General features: G+C 42.4%; 1 protein-coding gene across 5 annotated transcripts in view; it reads right to left on the bottom strand.

Moving 5' to 3' along the window:
- Positions 1–22,547, bottom strand: part of asap1b (ArfGAP with SH3 domain, ankyrin repeat and PH domain 1b) — an 82,726-nt gene extending 60,179 nt beyond the window's left edge. For all 5 annotated transcript variants that reach the window (XM_084048819.1, XM_084048817.1, XM_084048816.1 and 2 more), the window contains exon 1: positions 21,657–22,547. In XM_084048819.1, coding sequence (XP_083904945.1) covers positions 21,657–21,782 — 126 coding nt within the window. In that variant the 5' untranslated portion in view covers positions 21,783–22,547. The remainder of the gene's footprint in view (positions 1–21,656) is intronic.
- Between the last annotated feature and the right edge of the window lie 1,102 nt (positions 22,548–23,649).

A 23,649-nucleotide genomic window follows, 5' to 3' on the forward strand; every position in this document is an offset into this window, starting at 1 on the left:
GTGTCACTCTCCATCTTTCTCCCCATTTCCTGTCAGCCTACTGTCCTATCTATAATAAAGGCATAAAAAGCCCTAAAATAAATCTTTAAAAAAAGAAAAAAGGACCCCCAAATTGATATGTATTTGGCTGTGGACTCGCATCTCAAAAATATATAATACGTGGTTAAAATGATTGTGACCCTATAGTAACACATTTTTATGGGGACCACCTGGTACCCCCCCCAAGGACCCCTGAGGGTCCCCCGACCCACAGGTTCAGAACCACTGCTCTAGAGTGCACCCCTTGGCAAAACATTGTGTTCTTTGAAACACCTGGGCCCTATTGTTCCCCATAAATTATGTATTTCTTTAAACCACCGTGGACGAGAACATCAGATCCATGCCTCCATGTAGTGTGATTATTCAGAAGGTTGTTCCATCATATGCTGATTAGGGCGAAGAGAACAAAGCCAGAGCAGGGCAGAGAGACAGATTCTCCCCCTTATGGTGCCAATGTTTCAGAACAGCTGGCACTGCCACGGTTAAGGTCACCCATAATCCTCTCCGCGTCTGTGCTCTTAATTACATATTCAGCTTTAGAGATGATAAACACACCGGGGGTTGTTGGCTTTTAAAATCGATATAGTTCATACGTTAGCCATTTATGGTATAAGTTCATAGGTTTGGGATTTGTAGTGCGCCCGCCATCCAGTTATTACACTGGCCCGGGGCGCAGTCCAAAGACAGAGAAAAGAAGGAGACATAGGACAAAACAAAGAAGACTAGGCTAGGACAACAATAACTCAGTCACACTGTCAGTCAATATATATTCATTATTATATTAACAAAGTTAGTCAGTATGTGTACTATGCATACTGCCCTACAAAGCAAAAGTGCAGTAACTACGTTTTTGGACACACCAACTTATTTGTGTATCCCAAAGGTCAAATTAGCCTTTGTGATTTTGAGTGTTAAACTATGTTAAAATATGCCGATATTTAATTTGGCTGAAACACTTTGAAACCCATTTATCAGTTAATTATTGTATTCGTACTGCACTTAGGCTTTGTAGGGCAGCATACTGTATGCACGTCATGTGCATACATCCCTAAAAACAAAAATCCATTGGTATTCATCCATGGTAATCATCGTTTAGAATCATGTGACCTGGAGAGATGTCCTATTGTGAGTGTGGTGGGCATGCTGGTTTTTTTTTCAGGGCCGAAAGAGGAAAGAAAAAAACAAATCAATGGAACGCTGCTATCTTGGCACGTTCTCCACACACCCGTGGCAACCGGCAAGAATGCATCGAAACTCTGTTCCATGGAGGCCTGCAAACTACTCAATATAGTCAATGCTTTGTTCCAATCTGCCAACAGGGCCAATGGTAAGCTCCAAATGCAACCCCACTGGCACTGTTGCCAGATTTTGCGAGAGAAATAAGCAACCAGGTCTATGAAAACAAGCCCAGAAGAAGCGACTATAATAGGCCACATGAGCACTTTAAACCTATATGCATCGGCTATTTGAAAATAGGCGATCTACAAGCTCACAGCGTGTCGCAATGCGACACGCTTGTAGATCTGCTATTTTCAAACACATCTTGGGGGAAAAAAGCTTGACATTTTGAATATATTTTTCGAAAAGATTTTTAGATGGGGGGGTCCGTGGACAATTATATATTAATTAATTAATTTGGGTGGTCCTTGACATGAAAATGTTTGAGAACCACTGGGTTTAAACAACATTAAGGAAACAAGCACAAATAAACAACTGCACTTGAGAAACAAGCGCAAAACCCCGCAACTACCAATCATTTACAAGCAACTTTACATAAAAACAAGCCGAAAGTTGCTTATAATAAGCAGACATGGCAACACGGCCCCACCGGGACCAGTCAGGGTGGACAGTGACTAAGCAGCAGCGGTGGTTGCTAACCTCTCCACCAAAACAAGAAGAAGTGATGCATCAGGGTGTTTAATTTTGCAACGTCTATAAAAAGCACCCCATCCAAACAGTACAGTCAGTGGATATCATTCATTTCACAGCCCTGTGCTGCGGTCCCCTTGAGAAGTATTTACCTCGAAGGGGTCATTTGTGCCACGAAACTCAACATGTCAGTGTCAGAATGCTTTAAAAGTTCAAACTCGATGAGTCAGTCTTGGAATGGATTTTGTGGCAGGCAGGAAGGTCAAGGGCCAAGAAGAGAGGTGAAGGACGGACGTAGGCCAGTCACAGTGGCTCGGCATGATGAGTGGATTGTGGTTTTGGCACACACACACAAGTCAAGTCAAGTCAAGTCACATTTATTTATATAGCACATTTCACACGACAAGCGCAGACTCAATGTGCTTAAAAATATGTAAATAAAGAAAAGAAAATGATCAATGAATGAATAAAATATATATTGACAGTCCAATTCTTTTTGATTACAATAAGATAACTACACACTCCAAACCTAGCTGAAAGCTTGTGAAAACCCGTAGGTTTTTAGCTTGCTTTTAACACACACTGGCCCTCATTTATCAACGCGGTGCAGCCCAAATAATGGGCGTACGGCGAGATCACCGCAATTTTCGGCATTTATCAATATATCCTGACGTGGGCTTTATCCTACGGTACGCTGAGATCTCACGTCTGGTCGGGACCAGTTGTTGACGTTGGCTGCGCCCGTTTATTCCATCCTAGACCTGCGGAGCAGCATTGTCTGACTGTCTGAGAGGCATCTGGACACCTAATCCACTCATAAATCTGTATATCTACACTAATAAATAATCCCTGTGAAAATATAACATTTTATAAAGTAATTTAAACAAACTGCTTTAACAGTCATTCAGATAAGATTGTAGATCTGTCTGTATTGAAAATAGCAGATCTACAAGCTCACAAGCCAGCAACGCGTTGTGAGCTTGTAGATCTGCTATTTTCAAAATATACGGGCGCTTTCTGCGAGAGCACTCTTCTGCGCGAGCACCGGTCTAACAGGCGGCGCTGCTGTTATATTTTCATGGCCACCGGGAGATCAGACATTTAACCCATGGTCCAACACACACCAGCCTTCATTCATTAATGTTCTCTCCAGGCTATCTCTCATTAATGCGGAGCGGGACGGGACTCGCCCGTCCGACGGTCCGAGTCTCACTGGGAAATGGGAATAGCCTACATGAGGGCTTTATTTTAGTGTAACTCGAACGCGCACTGCTCGGTATGGGTTAAATACATTAATCTACAAAAGTATTCCATTCATGCCGATGTGATTGGTATCATAATATGTCATTCATGTAGGCTACAAGCCTACGTGACAATACGCTACGGGCGTGTGTGTGTGTGTGTGTGTGTGTGTGTGTGTGTGAGTGTGAGAGAGAGAGAGAGAGAGCGAGCGAGAGAGGCGTGTGCGTGTGCGGCGAGGCCAGCGGGGGGGGGGCTGTTTCTTATTGGCTTTTCATGTCTTTGGTCGTATTCTGGTTCGTCTTCATGTCGTAAAATCGGGGCGTTTTGAGAATATTTATGGGGCGTGTTATTTAAATGACGCTCGTTTCAGCCGTGACATTTATCAACGCTGGGACCAAGTGTAAGCTCGGATCAGCTGTGTAGGATGCGTTGATAAATGTGACTTCGACGTTGGTGTACGCCGAATATATGGAAAAATATACGGCGGTTTATACGCTGCGTTGATAAATGAGGGCCACTGTCTCCAGTCCCCGGAGGTGAAGGGCCCAGAGGGAGGTGACTGAGGGGGGATGCCAGTGGTCAAAGTGACTGACTGACTGGAGGCTGTCTCAGCTCCATGCTTCCTTCCTGCCCCGAGGGCAACATCCTCCCCCAGCAGTCCTGCTGTTTCCTCCATGGGAAGCGGACAGGTCTGTCCAGCGTCCTGCCCCAGGTCAGTGGAACTGCCTCCAACAGTGTTGCCAGATTTCGCGAGAGAAATAAGCAACCAGGTCTATAAAAACAAGCCCAAAATAGTGACTATAGGACCACATGAGCACTTTAAACCTACATGCAATGGATATTTGAAAATAGCCGATCTACAAGCTTGAGCTTGTAGATCTGCTATTTTCAAAGAAGTCTTGAAAAAGTTAAACATTTTATGATATCAACACAAATCTGGTCCCTGGCACTAAATATTTTCAAATGTGGGCGCAGACAAATACATACAAGCAGACATGGCAACGCTGCTCTCTAGTGACACTCGGCGCTTTCCACAGACAAAGACGGAAATAAAAAACAAAGCAAAACATAACCAAAGCAAAACATAACCAAAGCAACACACACGCACACTGACACACACACACACACACACACACACACACACACACACACACACACACACACACACACACACACACACACACACACACACACACACACACACACACACACACACACACACACACACACACACACACACACACACACACTGCCCGTGGCAGAGAAGTGTTCATCTTGGTTCTCGTTTCCTTTATCACACCCTCTTTGTCATATTCACCTCCATCCTCTCTCTCTCACTCTCACTCTCTTCTCTCTCTGCACCGAAGCTCGGAATAATAATCGCACTGGGTGGGTTGAGCCGTCGTTACCATGGAGACGAGATCTGGCTGTCTCTCACGTCGGTTCGACATTCTTCTCTCCACACGGAACAGAACGTGGGAAGTTGCTCTGACTAACCGGCCGGCCGGGCGGTCACCTCACCTCTGTGTTCGTCAGCAGCACAGGCCAAGACTCAGCTTTGCCTTTTGGTATGCCACTGTGGAACCTATTTTACTGTTCACGCTCTGAACGTAAAGGCATGATAAAAGGCCCAGGCAGATGCTGAAACTGTGTGTGTGTGTGTGTGTGTGTGTGTGTGTGTGTGTGTGTGTGTGTGTGTGTGTGTGTGTGTGTGTGTGTGTGTGTGTGTGTGTGTGTGTGCATGGATTAAAGCAAAATCAAATCTCACGACGTGTACATATGTACATATCTACAATGCATTGAGAGCTTATAGATCGGCTATTTTCGCTGCACGACATGCTTCCAATTCCATAGAAGGCATTGTGGATTCTATGGAATCCAAATGACTGAAGAACTGTAATCTGTGTGTGTGTGTGTGTGTGTGTGTGTGTGTGTGTGTGTGTGTGTGTGTGTGTGTGTGTGTGTGTGTGTGTGTGTGTGTGTGTGTGTGTGTGTGTGTGTGTGTGTTAATCCCACACATTTGGTAATTTGATAATTGTTTCCGGGCAAAGTGTGTGTCTTCTAGAAGGATCAAGCAAAGGAAGGATTGGATCATCACTCTGTGTCCCCAGAGACCAGATGTGGGGGTGGGGCAGATGTGATCATGTGCGATGGCATTTTCTACCCACTTTGGTATGCAAGAGGGTGACCCGATTGTTCCAAAAGTTCTCATGGAAGTTGTTGTTCAGCAATCGTGGTCACTTTATGTGGTAGCATTGTCTTTGCTTTCTTTTACATCTGGGCGACACCTGACCTTGCATATCTAGAGTATGACTGCAAGGGAAATGGATTGCAATGACAATTCACTACAACATGCTAGCAAGCTAGGCCTCTATCACTGGTCAGCACATGACTGATTGATTGCTCAAGTGATGTGTAGGCAATATTTTAATAGCGCAATATAGCTGTCTGATTGGGCAACATTCCAGAAATCAGAAAAGATTGCACAGGCGAGCAACATCTTGAGTGAATCATATGTTAAAATTGGCTAATGGGAGGGCGGGCAGGCCAGGCGGCGGACAGACCTACCACGACCCCACGTCACTCTGACATAACCATAAACAACCCCGATACGCCCATATATAGGTATGTCACTATGACTCTGAAATATCGGTCGGATTGGCAGTGCGACACAGGTGTGAGGGCGGCCGCATAGCGGCCCGATCTCTAGATGTGAACCAGAACCTCTAGTTGGATAAAGGCCCTAAATAATGGCACCTGATGGATAAAAGAATCACAGAAGTGAAAGTGAAAGTGTGAGTGTGTCAAGGAATGGCCTTTTAAACTGGAACAGTTCATCAGTTCATAAAGCCTTCACGGGGAACGCTCAAAACAGTCCATGTGGCCTAGTTGGGATAACCTTGAGAAAACTACACTTTGATTATCTAGATCTAGACCCTCCAGGATTTCACCAATGAGGAACTTTTCCACAGAACACTCAATGTTCCGATACAATTACACAGGTCGAGGAATTGTAGATAATCCAGCAAGGGAAAATCAATTTCAACTTCGCCCAAGCTGATGGCTGCTCAGGTTGTCATATTGAACGCTCAATCAGTTAGTGTCTTGCTCATTGACATGGATTAAAGCAAAATAAAATCTCACGACTGAAACGTGTCCTAATTGTGTCCCTGATTTTTTAAACAGTGTGAAAATGAGCGCCCCACACAAGTGCCCTTTCCTAAACAACACAAATATGTGCAATTATGATGTTTTAGTAATATTGTTCCTGCTGTTCTACATACAACCAATCAGGTGAAGAAATCACAGATTTACTTTAATATTTGCTTTCATGAAATATCCGAGACCATTAGGACCATAGGACTTTTATGGAAGATGCTTCTAGTATGAACATATTGCTAGTTGACCACTTTAAATGCTCTAATCTTAAAATAATAACCGAAAATAAACAATCTAAAAGTAGATTGGCTATTTTCACTGCACAACACTGGCTTCTATGGAATCAAAATGACTGAATCCATCTATTTTCACTATTTCAGATTTCAGTCTAAGCTCTGTTCCATGCAACATGAATCAAGCTAAGAGAGGCAGCTTCAGCTGGTCTGTCATGAAGCATTTTGTGAGTCCATGTGGCATGCTTCTTTCAGGAAGGGCGGGGAACGTTCTTTTTTTTTTCACTGGCAGGAAACAAGTGGACATCCCTCTCTCTCCGGGCCTGCAGCCGGGGAGAGGAGCCCGCAGCTTTCCAAGTGGAACAGGGGGGGAAATGGCAGGATGTAAAACGTTTCCAAAAGCAGCTGAGGTCAGACAGTCTCTCACATGCTGCACTGAACACACTACTGCTGGTGCATTGGGTTATGGGGGGGTGCATCAGAATAACCAGATTATCGATTATTTTTAAATGACAGCCACAATTCAGTCATGGGGTAAGACTTTTAATGAACGTAACTTTTATAAAAGCTGAAGTGCCCAGAGATACCACAGTGGTTAAGGCCCCTGTCCGCGGGCACAACACCAGAGGGAGCGTCACTAATCTCATTCCCCCCAGATTCGGCACAAACATGGGGATTCATTCATTCTACTATTATGCCACCAAAATGTGGAATGCCCTACCAACAGCCATCAAAAAGTGCGACTCCCTACCCTCCTTCAAAACCGCCATAAAAGAGCACCTGTCAGCAATTTGCCAATGGACCTAGACAAGTCTTCTAGCTTGCCAAAATAAATGACCCCCGACTGTAAATATACTTTTACTGCTCCTAGTATTGATGATCTCTTGTATAGTATTGTGTGTCTTTATATGTCTTGAATAATTGAATACATAGGACCACAATGGAAACAAGCCCTCAGGGCTTTTCGTGTTGTCTTTTTAGCATTATTGTATAACTGTACCTATGTACTTTTTGCAAAATGTTAAAGTATTCAATCAATCAATCAATCTGAAACCACATGTGCCCCCTACTGGCCTTATATTAGGACGAAACCACTTACAGTATAATGTCCACCTCTCCTACCGTTTCAATGAAGAACAAAGTCTGGTCCTGAACACCATTATTTATACTAGCACTGAACACTGAAGAGTCTATAGTCTGTATCATGAAGCAGACTTTCACTGCACTCATGCTGGATGGGTAAGGTTTCAACTGATAAGCAATGCAGAGATAGATATGGTTTAAACTGACAGACTCCTGACAGGTCCTCGGGACCAGATATCACCCCTATTATCCAGGACTCTCTCCGCTTGGCTGCCAGTTATGGTTTAGAAACAGTTTTCAAGATTCACTTGTTAGTTTATATAGCTCTAAATGGGCTGGCCTGGCCCTCTTCCATCGCTGACCATTTAACCCCTCTATCTACCTCCAAGTCCCTCATGGTTGGATTGTGGCTCATAGCTGTCCCCTGCTCCAAACATAAGTTCAGGGGTGACCATGCCTTTGCTATGACAAAGAACCATAGATACACGTAGAACAGCATTACCCTCCCTGGGAAATCTGCCCCCCTCCATGAAATCTTTTAAGTCCAGGCTCAAGACTCTTATTTGCTAGATAGTGTTTGTAACATATGTTTATCTGTGCCTTGCCTTGCGTCTTGTTGTTCATGTCTGTAGTGGTGGTTTTTGTATTGGTGATTTTAGCTACTTTCTGGTCTGTACAGCACTTTGGTCAATGAGAGTTGTTTTTAAAATGACTTTTGTACTTTACATTTTACATGATTTGACTTGACTTGACTAAATCCCCAGCTCTATTCTCACATACCTGGGGGTGTTGGCATCAGAAGCAGAAAAGCTACATATGCTGTTGGAAAGGAGACGGTGCAGTGCAGCTGGCTTGGCCATGCAGAGTGTGGTCAGAACCATGTGATGGATTGAGCCAACTTCCTGTGTTGCGAGGACACCGGTTCAAAACAGAACGCCTCAAATTAGTAACTGATATGCTCACATGTGCTTTGGGCACAAAGCCAAGCCACCCATGCATCATCATTAGATGTTATAGAGACCCAAACATGGATCGGGACCCATGTTTGGGTCGCAAAACCAATGTTTATGGGTCACAAGTAAATAATGATAAATAAAGATTTAATTAGGAGTGAAAATAGCAGATCTGAGCTTTTCTAGCTCATTGAGGATTTGAATTGGTATTTCCTCAGCATGAGAGAGCTTTAAATCTGTCTGTGGTTCCTTTAATCTTGCCCAACTTGTCCAACCATTAAATGTCCTGAGATTGTCATTACTTGATTTTGATCTAACAAATGAATACATTCTCAAACATATGTATTTTTGCAAATGATCTGAGTGACCATGGTGACAGTTAGAAATGCATTTTTGCATTGTGATCTGTCTCTACAAAGGACAAACGTTTCGGCTATCCGGCCTTTGACACTGACAAAGGCTGGATAGCCGCAACGTTTGTCCTTCTTTAGCCTAAAGACATGGAGAAGAAATAACAATAAAAAAGTTAACTCACTCTTGCCATTCTGAGCGCGACCCATCACTTTTGTAATATGATATTGGAACAGAATTGCTCTCATTGATCAAATAGAGCTGGCCTAGACGTTCTTTTAGTGAGAGGTTGAAACAATTGCTTTCTTTTTTTCTCCTGAGATGTGCTGTCTTTTTAAAGAAAGGGATGTCGGGTGCCTGGTGTCTCAGTCACTCACAGCTCATAATGGTCTTTGTGAGCGCAACACGGTTTGAATCCGTGTTGCATTTAAATCATCTCAAGAATAATCAAGAAGGATTAATTCATTATTATGCATTTACATGATCTGCGTGTCTCTCCTCTCTCTGCCCTTAGTTTCCTGTCTCTCTATACTGACAGTCACATCCATCCATCTGTGTGTGTGTCAAGGAATAACTCACAACGGGCACTCTTAACAACTGGTACGACGGGTATTACTGGGTGGTGCAATTATTTCCAACTTGCATCGTTCCAGAGTAGGCCGGTGCCCATAATAAAGTAAGTTATCAGTAAAGTTTTCATTGTATTTTGCAGAGTGAGGACGCAGCACTGCAGCGGTCAATGCATCTCCAGGGAGAGGAGGCACACCCAGAGGAATCTCAATCATCTCTTCCTGTCAAGAGGCCAGGTCAGCCATGACTGAACTGTTTGGTGGCCTCTTCAAGCCTCAGGTAGGAATAGGAAACAAACCTACTTTGCAGCTGATGAAGGAGGGCTGCAGCTTATACGAGGGCTGGGTGAAATGGACAAAATCACATACCTTGATATCAATATTGTGACCATAATATCGTATTGCGACGATATATTTTTCTAAAAACTGTAAAAATTGCCGATCTACAAACTTGTAGATCTGTATATCCCAAAATCCCACAGATCTAGTCTCATATCTCAAAATCAATTTATATTGCCACGCCCGATTTCCATTACCGTACCAAATAAAAACTAGTAACCATGGATTCAAAACCAAAAACCAAACAAAAATGCTGTGTACCGTTACACCGCTATTGGCCAGCTCTTCAGAAGGAAGGAGCTTCATTTAGGAGAGAAAATAGAAACGCCAGGAGAGCACAGAGGTTGGCTATTTCCAGGACAAAACTCCACCTCAGAGTAGACCAAAAAAAACACTCCGCTCTAATAATGACACACTGTGCTATGTGAAGATTTCTCTGCCTCTCTCATTACTGATAGGCAAGACATGTCATCAGGACATCAGTTTCAAAACTCAAATGTATTCACAATAACAGTCAACATAAGGTAATCGAAACCCTACAAGATAAAATATTATTGATTGAATACTTTATTGGCAGTTTGCAAAAAAAAAAAGCACAGGAAAGTACAGTTCAATACAAGGTCTGCTAAGAGGATTTTAAACCCAAGAAAGCCTATGGCTCAAATCTATTTACAATAATAGTCAACGTAAGATCGAAACCCTACAACCCTACCTGAAAGTCAGGTTAACCACAAACCCCTGAATACATGACAGGTATTCAATAGCAACCAACAAAACACTCCAGGTCAACAAAAGGTTTTCTTTACCCGAATGTTTGAAAAGATTTGTCACTTTGTTAATCAGTAACTATACTGTAATAACACAAGGACTATTTTTGTATTCGCTTTGATCTCCCTAACTCAGGCTATTTCTTATTGAACACTTCACTTTAACAACACACATTTGCAGGGATTGAACCTGTGACCTTTGAGACACAAGACTGGTTCAGAGCACTGTAATGTAAAACAGTGGTTCTCAACCTGTGGGTCGAGATCCCCAGGGGGGTCCCCACATGATTTGGAGGGGGTCCCCAGATGACAGCGGAGTGACAATTTAAGGACTTGTAAGACCTTTTTAATACCTAAAAAAAAACAGGAAGAAAAAGACCATTAAGGCCTTTGCAGACAGGGTGCGATTAGTCAATCAGTTTTTACCGCATGCGAAAAGACGCACAAATCGAACTGGGTTTGATTGGAAAAAAAAACGCATCGCCGCACGGTGAATTCGGAGCCGGTGTGCATGAAGTCATTGAGAACCATGTGTTCATTTAAAAAATGATATTGTCTGTTTTTTCCGTGCGAGAAATCGCACCCTATCTGCAAAGGCCTTTACTGTATCAAAAGCAATCAACAAACTATACTACTAACAACTGGCCAAACATTTGCCAATTTGTCAAATAATATAAGAAAAGGGCAGAAATTGTGAAAATAGCAGATCTACAAGCTCACAACTCCTTGCCTTTATCTGTGAAAACGAGTCAAAACAAATGTAATGCCTCAACTCCTTCAATTCCAAGTGCTTGTCAGGATGGGGGGTCCCCAGTTCAAACATGATTATTTTGGGGGGTCACAGCCTGAAAGTTTTGGGAACCCTTGGTGTAAACCACTCTACTGCCCCTTGGACCAGCCATCAATGTCAAAAGGCGGCTTATGAAAGAGACAATCTTGCACACTAATATAGACATATAGATAATATAGATCTGAGCAGAGAAAACCTCAAGCAAAATAAACTATTCTAAGTAGACCTACTGTATGCCATTCTCTAATCTCTCGCTTATCATTGATCAGCTGATAAGCCTGCCTGCCACCTCAGCTTCCTGCCAACCAACCACAGAGTTGCAACTGAAGTCATGCAGCCAAAGAATGAGCTTCCCTCTGCATTAATATGCATTATGCACGATGACAAGTAATGTTTCTCACCTAGTTTATAAAATATTTTTTAGATCGGGGGGTGTGGACAAATAGATATTAATTTGGTGGTCCTTGACATGAAAATGTTTGAGAACCACTGGTTTATACAACATTAGGAAACAAGCCCAAATGCAACTACAGTTTAGAAACAAGCCCAAAACACACAGCCCGCAACTACCAATATGTACAAGCAACTTTACAGAAAAACAAGCCCAAAGTCGCTTATGATAAGCAGACGCGGTTGTGTGGCCCTGAGCGCTCTGCCAAAGTCACAGGCCCTGGATTCCACTCAGCAGCACTTTACAACATTCCTTTAAGTTTTTTTTGTGGGCGATGTGTCTAGAATTTCATAGTTTATATGGGATTGTGTTGGTGAGAGAGCAACGATTCCAAAACCACAGGTGTATGTAAATAGTATGAGCAACATCAACTGAAACATTCAAAATATTTCTGTAAATGAAATATCATCATGTGATAAATGATGTGGAATTTTCCGATACTGGTAGCTGTATCGGATTCGGAACAACTCTACATTAAACTGGAGGTGGGAAGAGAAGTGAACAACTTCAGTAAACATCAGTAAACAACAGTTTACTGATGCGTTTAAAGGGAGGACTTTTGAGCCTCTTCCCTTGCCGTTCTGCGAAAGCCAGGATGTGTAATATAATCTAAGCCAACGCACAGCACAGCACAGCACAGCACAAAATCCAGTGCCAAACTCTATCAAGGCTCACAGACAAATGATGCACTGTGTTGTTTATCCCTCAGGCTAGAGAGAGCATCATGCATCGTTGGACAAACAACCCTGCATCTAACAAAAGTCCTCCAACACAGTCATGGAATAATGCCACCAACCGCTGCACTGATAACATGATAGAAGAAGAAAGGAAGGCCTCAACAACGTGATAAAAAGTGGGTCTGTTTAAGCACATCTGGGCTTCTTTTGTTTCAGCCGAGGTCCAGACACAGATATAAATAAGAAACAAAAGAGGAAAAAGACAAACGCTGTTTGTCTGTTTTTTTCCTCCCCACAGAACAAAAAACTTCCCAAGGATTCTCCCAGGTGGTGACACTCTTCTGGTCTGTTGCGTTGTCCCATAGATCATAGCAGTGTCGGCCATTTTGTGGTTCCACAGATAGAAAGCCTATTCATTTTTATATAAATTATTTTAAGCCTGGAACCATGGCATCCAGGCTCCTGGTGAATCATGCCCATAAAACATTTGATTCTGTGTAAAAACAACATTTGAATATTTAATAAATACTCTATTTTTGTGGTTTTCAAATATTTTCGGACACAGAGTCAAACGTTTTATGGTCATGATTCACCAGGAGCCTGGATGGCTTTGTACCAGGCTCAAAATGATTTATATAAATATTTTCAGAAATCTCTATGGGAAAAATCTGTGGGCTTTCTATCTGTGGAACCACAAAATGGCTGCCAACGCTATGCCCTAATATTGCGTGTTTGTTGGTTGGTTTCATTTTTTTCCCTCTGAGGGAGAAATATGATAATCGGGGCTATGGGCCACAGCTGTTGGCCTACCTTCCTGCCCGCAGCTGCACGGCATATATCATCAACAGGAGCTATTAGAGAGCGGATTACCCAGTGACCAGGATGAGCTCTGGCACTGTGGAGCTTCACAGTCTCTGTCTGATCCCCCTACTCTCTCCTGATTTAGGAAGAGAGTGGGGGGTTCACATCTGTCTGGGCCCCCAGTCTCCAGAGAGATGGATGGTCATTTTGACAGTGGTGGACAGTAACGGAAGTACATTTACTTGAGTACTGCACTTAAGTACCTCCTGCAAGTGCTTCTGTACTTTAAATTTTACTGAACAACTTTCCGTTGTAGTTGAGTGATATATTTGACCAGGAGTATCTACACTCTCTTTGCATCTTAATCTCATGTACAATACGCTGATAACTATTTTGCACCTTAATGTCTGATACCACGTATACCTGCTGCTATGTTTATGCACTTTATGTCTAATCTCTTGTACTGTACATACGGTAACAGCTGGATTATGTTATTAGTATATAATGTAGATATTTTTTTATTTAGTCCATGATGGAGCTCTGAGTCTGTAGAAACAGTCCGCACCCACAAGGTGAATTCTTTTGAATTATTTAATTTACTGCAGCAGCAGTCCTGATAAACGGACACGTTTTGGCTATGCAGGTCTTCGTCAGCGTTTGCCAAACGTTGTGAAACGCTGATGAAGGCCTGCGTAGCCAAAACGCGTCCGTTTGTCAGGACTGGTGCTGGGGTAAATACAAAAATTCAAAGATAATTCACGGAATGTTTCTATAGACTGCGGACTGTTTCTGTAGACTGTTCACTGAGAGTCTGCACCCCTCTGTCATTCTCTTAATCTATTGACAGTAGAGCACGCTCAGCTCAGGACCTCTGTGCCCTTGTATTTGGAGCTCTGAGATGTGCCATCAATGGAGCCATCAAGTGTCACTTTAACCAACAGTTTGAAAGAGCTTTGACTTTCTGTAGCAAAAAATGCCTCAAGGGATTTATGAGTCAGAGCTAAGACAGCCTGCTTAGCTAGCATGTGCATTTAAATGAATTGTTGTCATGCAGTTTAACTGGATTTGGAAGGACAAAAAGTAAAACAGCATGAAGCCATGTGTCCCTATTGACTTGTATAATATGAATCATAGGCTGCAGCAAGGGACAAATAATGAATTAGAATAATAATCATAACTTCATTATTAATTCAGTCTGGCAAAGCTGTCAGCTGAATTGTAAATGTTGCAGAATTGAGCCTTAAATAAGCTGTGTGTTCATTTTGTTATGTAAAGCAATCTGTGATGATGCAACCAATCTCACATTTTTGAAAAAATGCATTGCTTTTGCCTAGTTTTTAATGGGATAATGAAATATTCTGATGTCATAGGAAAATACATTTAATTTTGTTTTCGTCAGGTAATGCCATTAATGTCCTCTAAACTCACAGCACAATATTATATATCACGTTTTATTTTTACTGATGGCAAAGGGGACTTTTCAAATGACTTTATACTTGTATATGCAAAACGGTATGTAGGCAAACTTTAGCATCTTGATCAACATCTCCCTTTCTACCATGCAGTTGTGGATTGACACACAAAGACTGATTCAATTGCAGTCTCTAATTCAGCAGCTAACTGAATGTTTCAGTGCACTCTATGTCAAAGTCAAACTGAAAGGATGTTTTTCTTTGCCTTGTGATCATCAGATACCGTAGGTTTTAACTGTAGGTTTAACTGTAGGTTTAAACATAGAACCTGGTTCTCTTTCCCTTGGCACTTAAGAGGCAAAAGAATATCGGAAAATGTTATCCATTGACTGAAAAGAATTCAAAACAAATGACTGTCTCATTCTTTCTCCACATGAAGCGACTATGTGTCACATGACTGTGTCATCAAACTAAGCTTACTGGCCTGAGGTGTTGTGGCCTAGCCTACTCATGAAAACAACCGGAAGCAATTAGAATTTACTGTCCTGTTGTCCATTTCTAAACAAATGTTATTCACCAATGGATCACATAACTGTAGTCTATATCAGTCGTTCTCAAACTTTTTCATGTCCCCAAATTGATATGTAGTTTGGCCGCTGACCCCATCTGAAAAGGTTTTGTGCCAGGGAACCGCAAAAGAGAAAGTTTATGTTAAATGAAAATCAACATTTTTGATATTTTTCAAATATTTTCGAAAATAGCAGATGTACAAGCTCGTCCAGCTTGTACATCTGCTATTTTGTATTTTTGAACAGCCAACATATAAATGGATAAAGTGGTTAAAATGACTGTGATGCTAGGTTAACTTATTTTGCTGGGTAACCCGTGGAACCCCGTCAAGGACCCCTGGGGGGCCCCGGACCCAACTTTGAGAACCACTGGTCTACATAACTGGAACTAGAAGGAGACTAGTGGAACCTCTTTATTTTAGAGCTATTCAATAATAATGACTTAAAATAATGTTTTTCAAAATGTAGCATTTTGTAATGGTGACTACATTTTTTTACAATCTACAGTGTCATTGGAGCACTGACCTAGAGATGGTTTGCAACATAAAGAGTACCAGGCCTACTTCCATTAGGTCAAAAAACCCAGGAGCGCTTGAATGAGATGACTGAGAAGAGACATTTTCTCGGCCCGGACGGCTGGCGAAGCGGTCCGGGCACCTAAGGCTGCTGATGCAGCCTGACAGCGTGTCGCGGGTTCGAAACCTGATGACCTTTGCTGCGTGTCACTCCCCATCTCTCTCTCCCCATTTCTTGTCAGACTACTGTATACTATCTAGTAAAGGCAGAAAAAGCCAAAAAATATTTTTGAAAAAAAGAGACATTTTCTCTGGTCCACAGCCCATGTGATGTGAGAAACACACTCAAAGGAACACTCAGTGCAGTGAGGGGTTCCCTTGTATTCCCGATATGGTTCTTCTTCTTAGTGTGATTTAAAGAGCAAACTCAGCAACCCAAATTACCGTCTCTGAGCTACAGACGAGACAAATACTGTCCTCATCGCTGACAAACACACAACAAGCGCCTGAAATACAACGCCAAGTCAGCCCACTCTGTCGGGTGGAAACCTCATTATGTTCAAAACTTTTCAGGATTCAAATTCAAAAATAGCAAAAGTGGCAGATGCACATGCTCAAAACAAGCTTGGGGATCTTCTACTTTTGATGCTTTTGTGTGACGCTGTAGTGTATGATCAAGTAGGGCACTAATTTAAGAAAAGAAAACACAAAAAGTTAAAAAGAATTACATGTCACGATTATTGTGGATTATTGTGGCAAAAATAATTGCGATTAACGATATTATTGCGATAATCAAAATATGCTTAGTTAAAATGCTACTTTGTTAACCATTTTAACCCCCAATATCCCTATTCTGGGGGGAACATTTGCGTTGCAACGCGTTGTGAGCTTGTAGATCTGTTATTTTTGGCAAATCGATTAGAGTGAAATAAGAGGGTACAGAGTACAGAGGGTTTAAGTGGTACTGAATTTGCAACTCAAAAAAAGCTAATTCATCCTAGTGTATGACGGAGGACAATTTCACGATGAAAAGAAATCTCCACGATATGATTATTGTGCGCAGTTTTTAATTCACGATAAACGATAATAACGATTATCGTCCCATCCCTATTGTGTAGTAGGTTGTGCTGGATCCAGGAAGAGAGGCTACCTCACAGCCGCTTCCATGTCTGCTTCCATGTCTGCAATCCACACATTATGATGTCATCTCCTGTTTTGGTGTGAAGCGGATAAGTTAGCAACCAAGCGCTGTTATTTTTAACTTTGTGTCTTCCTATCCTATCTCGCTGTTCATTGTTTTCCGCACTTCTTGTCTGCAACTGATCCAAATATAAAACAGAAAGTACCTTGGAGGAGCATTCCATTGTGCTATAATTAAAAAAAACTAAAGTAGACGATATCGTGAGGAGGAAAAGAAAAGAAAATGCAGGTGGGGGAACGGAGGAGGGAACAGAACATCTTTGTGTCATTACGCAGTAATCAATAATTGATGCGTGCAGCTGAATTAAAAGGCTCTGATGTTGCAGCAATAGCTCTCTCTCCCTCTCTTTCTCCCTCTCTCTCTGCACCTTTTGGTGACTCATAGGAAGCACGCAGGGCATGACAACTCTCCTGTGGGTCAGCTTTCCCCACCCCTCAGGTTACAGCATTAAATATTCACCCTGTACCTTTTGCATAATTTACCTTGTCAACATTACTGAGGAAATAACTTGGAGACATTGGGAGGAGAGACTTGGAGATCATGAACACTTACTAACACTGAGGGTTTTTGGAGTTCTCTTTGATGATGTGAGTTTTGTTTCTGGGTTTGTTGCTGTAGTGCAAGAACGATGCAAATGTATCCAACGTTAAAGCAAGTATTAGGGGGTTAGAATAGTGTTGTTTAGGGGTTGTGTCGACATATACGATGTCATCGTCTCCCGCCATGTGTCATTGACAAGTTGTGTTAGGAATCGGTGACTACATTTAGTTTGCATGTGTTTGCTGTGAGATAACTAATTAGCTTTGTTTTTAGAATCAGTAAAGAGGTTGTTTGGTTTATGTTTATTATTTTTGCACTGGTTTGGTTCACCCTAACATTAAGCTTCACTATTCTTTTGTAACTATGAAACTATATATGTGTAGCAGGAAATCGCACATCTTCCACTTTTTTGTTGGTTGCACCTATTATTTAGGTATACATACACACACACACTGTAAATGTGTGGTGCGACCAAGGGGCCGGACTGGGTGTCCTCTTTTTGAGGATTCAGAATGTGGTCACCCTGGACCCCTCGACCGTTTCGTATCCGTTCTAGACCGGATCTACTTTGCAAAGCGAAATGACCCCAGTCTAATAAACAACAAGACAATGCCATTGTCCATCACAATGTTTTGTTGTACCCGTCAAATTTGAGCGGACATTGCTCCCAACCTTAGCGTTGTCAGTTATTTTTCATGTTATAATTTTAAGAACTAAGCAACAGAACTAAGCAACAGGACTGACAGGAAGACGAGATGTCATAGCAATGGCCTGGCTGTTTTGCTGCACTTGAGCTGTGCATCTAATTAGTGGAAACTACTAGTTTTGGATACCAGAGAGGCATCCTGCTAAATAGTTAGACTAACATGTTCATTCAAAGGTAACACATTTCCTATCTAAACAGCAAACAAATATATTTGCTGGTGGTTTTTGGTCCCAGTATAATGGTCTTTCTTGTCATGTGATCTCTGCAGAAATTCCAGAGTGGCTACCGAAGCTCCGGCGCACATGGCGGCCTTTTTCTAACAGATGTTTTTCGTTTGTGCTGCTGCACTCTCTGAGTTTCGGAGGCATGGAGCCAGCGAGGTGATTCCTGAAGCGAGCCTTTCCTTGTTTCAGTGAATGGATAGAAAAAAACAAAAAAGGTGCTCTGTATTGAAAATAAACATATCTCGAGTCAAGTACCATTTTCCAGAAATTCCTATTATTACACTGTAAATGTACACAGAACTTAGGGATGATTTATAGCACACATACTCTACTCTAAGCCCATAGCATTTTGGAATGCAGAAGAGAAGAAGAATGTGCACTGGGCCTGATCCAATGTGCTTTGTGTGCATGACTCACAATAGCAAGCTGACATTGGTTATTGTCCTGCTCCTTTGAATGTTTATCTGTTGGCAGTGGGACGTGATCTGCTTTTGGGGCTTGTTAACAACTACTATCAGCACAGAAATAACACCACCTCCTCTAGAGATGTTTAGCTAACGTTTTCATCAAGAGTGACGGACGTACAATAAAGCCAAGGACATGAATTTATGGATGTCACATAGGCCTCCCTTCATTTAAATGTTATTTCTGTTTCCATTCAAAAGTGTTAAAGATTGTTCATCTTCTTGGAGGAGTGAGGACACAAAAAAAACACTGAGTGCTGTTACGTAGCTCTCAAACTTTTTCATGTCAAGGACCCCCAAATTGATATGTATTTGGCCGCGGACCCCCATCTGAAACGGTTTTGTGCCAGGGAGCCCCAGAAGAGAAGATTTGTGTTAAAAAAAATGCTTTTTCAAAAACGTTCAAAAATAGCAGATGTACAAGCTCGCACCACGGCCGTGTGACGCGCTGTGAGCTTGTAGATCTACTATTTTTTAATAGCCAACATATAAATGGATAAAGTGGTTAAAAGGATTGTGATGGGCCTAGGCCGTGGCGTCGCGGTCTAGGCACCCTTGGTTGAAATCCCTTAACAGACAGCGTGCCGCGGGTTCGCGTCCCGTTCCCGACGGCCTTTGCTGCGTGTCTTCCCCCATCTCTCTCCCCATTTCCTGTCAGACTACTTTCTCTGTCCCTCTCCAAATAAAGCAATAAAAGCCCCAAAAAAAAATCTTAAAAAAAAAAAAAAAAAAAAGGATTGTGATGCTCCATTAGCTACTTTTGCTGGGGACCCCCTGGAACACCCCTGCAAGGACCCCTGGGGGTCCGCAGGCGCAGACCCCACTTTGAGAACCACTGCTGTAGTGAGCTGACATCAGTCGATATATTTTCAAGCACGTGTCAAAAAAAGGAGGTCACTGACACATTTTGGCATTATAGACAAAGACAATGGCAAAGGTGCGTCCCTCCCGGATTTTATGCCCCACTTACTTAACCATGGCATGGCCAGTGCCAGTGTCAGTGCCAGCCAGAACCATGGATTAGACAGCATTCTGTGCGGTCACCTACCCTCCTCCGTTCCCCCACCTGCCTGACCTTATTACACTCGCCTTGTTGATCAGAGATCATATCAAATGAAGGGTGCATGTTCACACGGCGCGCAAGGTGCTCATGTTTACCCTGAAACCATTTCAGCATCACGCAAAACAATAGATGTGTGGACTGTGACAGATTACTGTACATTAAAAACATGTCCATGTGCTGGACTGTGAAACCTTTGATATTCTGAATCAATCTAATGTTGCTTGAGTAGGGGGATGGGGTCTCCTTAGCTAAGGTGAAGCAGAGGGGCCCCCAATTCATTATTGTACTGTATAAAATCATGTGTCAGAGTAAACTTTTTCATCGATAGCTTCATAGAGTTGTTTGACAGCACTATAGTATTCATTTAGTGAATTCATTTACTTACGTTGTTTTGTGTATTGTATGTGTATTTTTAGACATTTAACCACTTAAACCCTCAATACTTGGTAAACTTGACCCTTGGCTCTGTACTTAGTCTTTCCTCCCTTACACCAAATATCTTATAAAAGAAAATTGCCAATGTACAATGTTGTGATTTTGTAGATCGGCTATTTGAAAAGAAAAAGGTTCCTATCACACAAAGATTTGGCAGTCCCCTGTGGTAACTCTGAGGACCCCCCTAGGGGTCCCGGACCCCCCCGTTGAAGACCCCTGGGCTAGCTAGTAGAGGATTCTCTCCCTCTCTTTCTCTCTCTCTCTCTCTCTCCATCCCTCCCCCACTCTGGTGTCTAAAGCCAGCACTTTGCTAGAGCTTGGCAGCTCTGCTTTGAAGCTGGGGAGTTATGTAATTGTGAACACAGTAAGCTGAAGACCTGAATGCACATCTCCCCATTTCATATCGTCCACCCCCTCTATTTGGCTACAACACTTGCTGCTAGAAAGAATAACAAATCTACAGAGGCCATATATAGTTGCCTGTACTATGAAGAGGCCATCTTTCTATACCAGTTCAGTGTCATTGCAAAAAGCCTTCTTCTCATGGATGTACTACTGTATGTATGTATGTATGTATGTATGTATGTAGTGCAGCTGTTCACCTCCTTCAATGGAGTGCAGGATCAAGGCTACTTTCGATTAAAATAAGACTAAAGCTGCATTTATTTTAATGCGATATATATGCCTAGATAGATAGATAGATAGATAGATAGATAGATAGATAGATAGATAGATAGATAGATAGATAGATAGATAGATAGATAGATAGATAGATAGATAGATAGATAGATAGATAGATAGATAGATAGATAGAGGTGTGTGTGTGTGTGTGTGTGTGTGTGTGTGTGTGTGTGTGTGTGTGTGTGTGTGTGTGTGTGTGTGTGTGTGTGTGTGTGTGTGTGTGTGTGTGGCGTGCACTCAGGTGTCCATGGACACCATTATTAAATATTCTCAAACATCATCATCATCATCATCTCAGCTTCAGGGCTGATAATCCTGATGATGGCAAAACCTGCTAAATTAATTTCTCTCAAATAAAAAGGGGCATATTTTCGTTTGCATGGTATAGTTCTCCAGCAGATGACGATCAGTCTCAGGGATGATGAATGATGTGCTGGGTGCATTATGTTAATACCAGAACACTCTTTGAGAGGGCACACATTATCATGCAGAGCAGAAGCCTGGTGTTGTGGCCTTTCCTTACCTCCTCAAGAACGTTGACCGTGTTCCTGCAGCTCTGCAGTCGGGTGGTGAAGCTGGACGTGGTGGGAGAATTGTAATCCTCTGTGGTTTCCGAGAGAAACTCGGACACCGATATTTGATCCGGCATCCTTTCAGCAGCGGGCGGTGGGGGGGAATGATGAATAATAGCCCAAAAAAAGCGGGGTGGCAAGTTAGAAAAAGCTTTTAAAAAGCCAAAACCATATGGAGGAGGGGGGTAAAAAGGCTGGGAATAAAGCTGTAATTGTAGTTGATTGAGCGGCGCCGAAATGGAATAACAGTAATGGTTATTAAACTACATAAAAGTGTCGATATGAAGGATGACAAAGACGTAATAATGTGTCTTCTTCTCAGATGACTTCACTGTCCCCGAGGGACAGTGTGGGGAGAAAGGAGGAAAAAAAATAGGAATGCGCGAATTCTACGCACTCTTTATGCGTATATTCCTTTTAAAACGGAATGCCCCCCCCCAAACCAAAACCTATTTAAACGGAATGCCCCCCCCCAAACCAAAACCTTGACAAATAAACGCCACTTCGCGCTCAATAGCTAAATGTCCGAGGAGGAGGCAGCACAAAAAAAAGAAGAGGAGAAAAAAAGAAAAAAAGAACCAGCAACGCAAAGAATAGCGGATGCCCTGCTTATGTTTTACAGATGTTGTCGTCCGTCCAAAACCCTCCACAATTATTTACCAGTCGTTGTCTATCGGTTATAATAATAACCCATCGTCCGCGTGGATTGTCTTCAAATGCTGCGAAGGAATTCGTCCTTTCCCTCTTTTTTTATTATCGCAGTTTGTCGTTTTTAATGCATAACGCTACCTCTGACATTCACAGCCCCTCTCTCGCTCTCTTTCGCTCGCGCTAGCGGTCTCTCTCTCTCTCTCTCCCTATCTCTCTCTCGCTCTCTCTCTCTCTCACCCACCCACCTCGTTGGATGACGGGGACAACAAGGAAGAGTTCTGCGCATGCCCGATCAACTGCAGAAAGGGAATACCAAAACACTCGTCCCAAAACACAGTCACGCCGGGCCAAATCCGGCGACCTCGGCTCGGAACGGTCGCCACCTGGTATTCCTAAACATAACAGCAGTAAACTATGCCTAAAACCTAACCTTATTCCTAAACGTAAGCTCAGTAAACTACGCCTAAACCTAACCGTATTCATAAACGTAACCTCAGTAAAAACTATGCCAATTAAACCCTAAACGTATTTCTAATACAACCTTATCCTCAGCTCAGTAAAACAAATGCAAGAAAGAATACAAGAACCGCTGGGGGCGAGCGGTCCGCGAAACAAAAATGGGGGTGAGTGAGCGTGTTTTGGGACGAGTTTTCCGGTTACCCAGAAGAGTACTAGAGGCTGGATCCCATAGCCCGAAGTGGTGATCATGGAACTCTGATTGGCTTAGATAGATGGTTGTCAAGGAGACAGCATTGTCCATATTTATAATAACACAACTTGATGTTACAGTAATTACATTCTCAGCTGTAGCTCCCGCTTATTTGACAGTATGCTCGAAATGTATTTATGGGAGATCTTCTGAGCTATGGGCGCTTACAGGCTACACTGCAGATGCTGCGTCAAGTTCAATTAAATGCGTCGCAGTTACACCGGAAATGAATTGATACTGTCTTTCAAAAATAAAATAATGCCTTCAAAATAAAAACTATTAGGAAAAACCCATAGATGAGCATTGTCATGGAAAGATGACTTACTTACTCTATTAAAGGAAACAGGAGGGGGGGGGGGTGTTATAGGCTAAATATCTAATAGGCTTTATTAGCAAAACACTGAATTGTAAAGCAGTGGTTCTCAAACATTTTCAAATAAAACTTGAGGGCTCCCAAATAAAAATTGATATGTATTTGGCCACCACGGAACCCAATTTGAAAAGATTTGTGCCAGGGACCCACATAAAAGTACATTTGTGTTAAAAATGTTCATCATTATTCAAAAATGTTAAAGAGTTTAAAA

The sequence above is a fragment of the Gymnoscopelus microlampas genome, assembly GCF_963454915.1.
Source record: "Gymnoscopelus microlampas genome assembly, chromosome: 22".
Taxonomy (NCBI): Eukaryota; Metazoa; Chordata; class Actinopteri; order Myctophiformes; family Myctophidae; genus Gymnoscopelus; species Gymnoscopelus microlampas.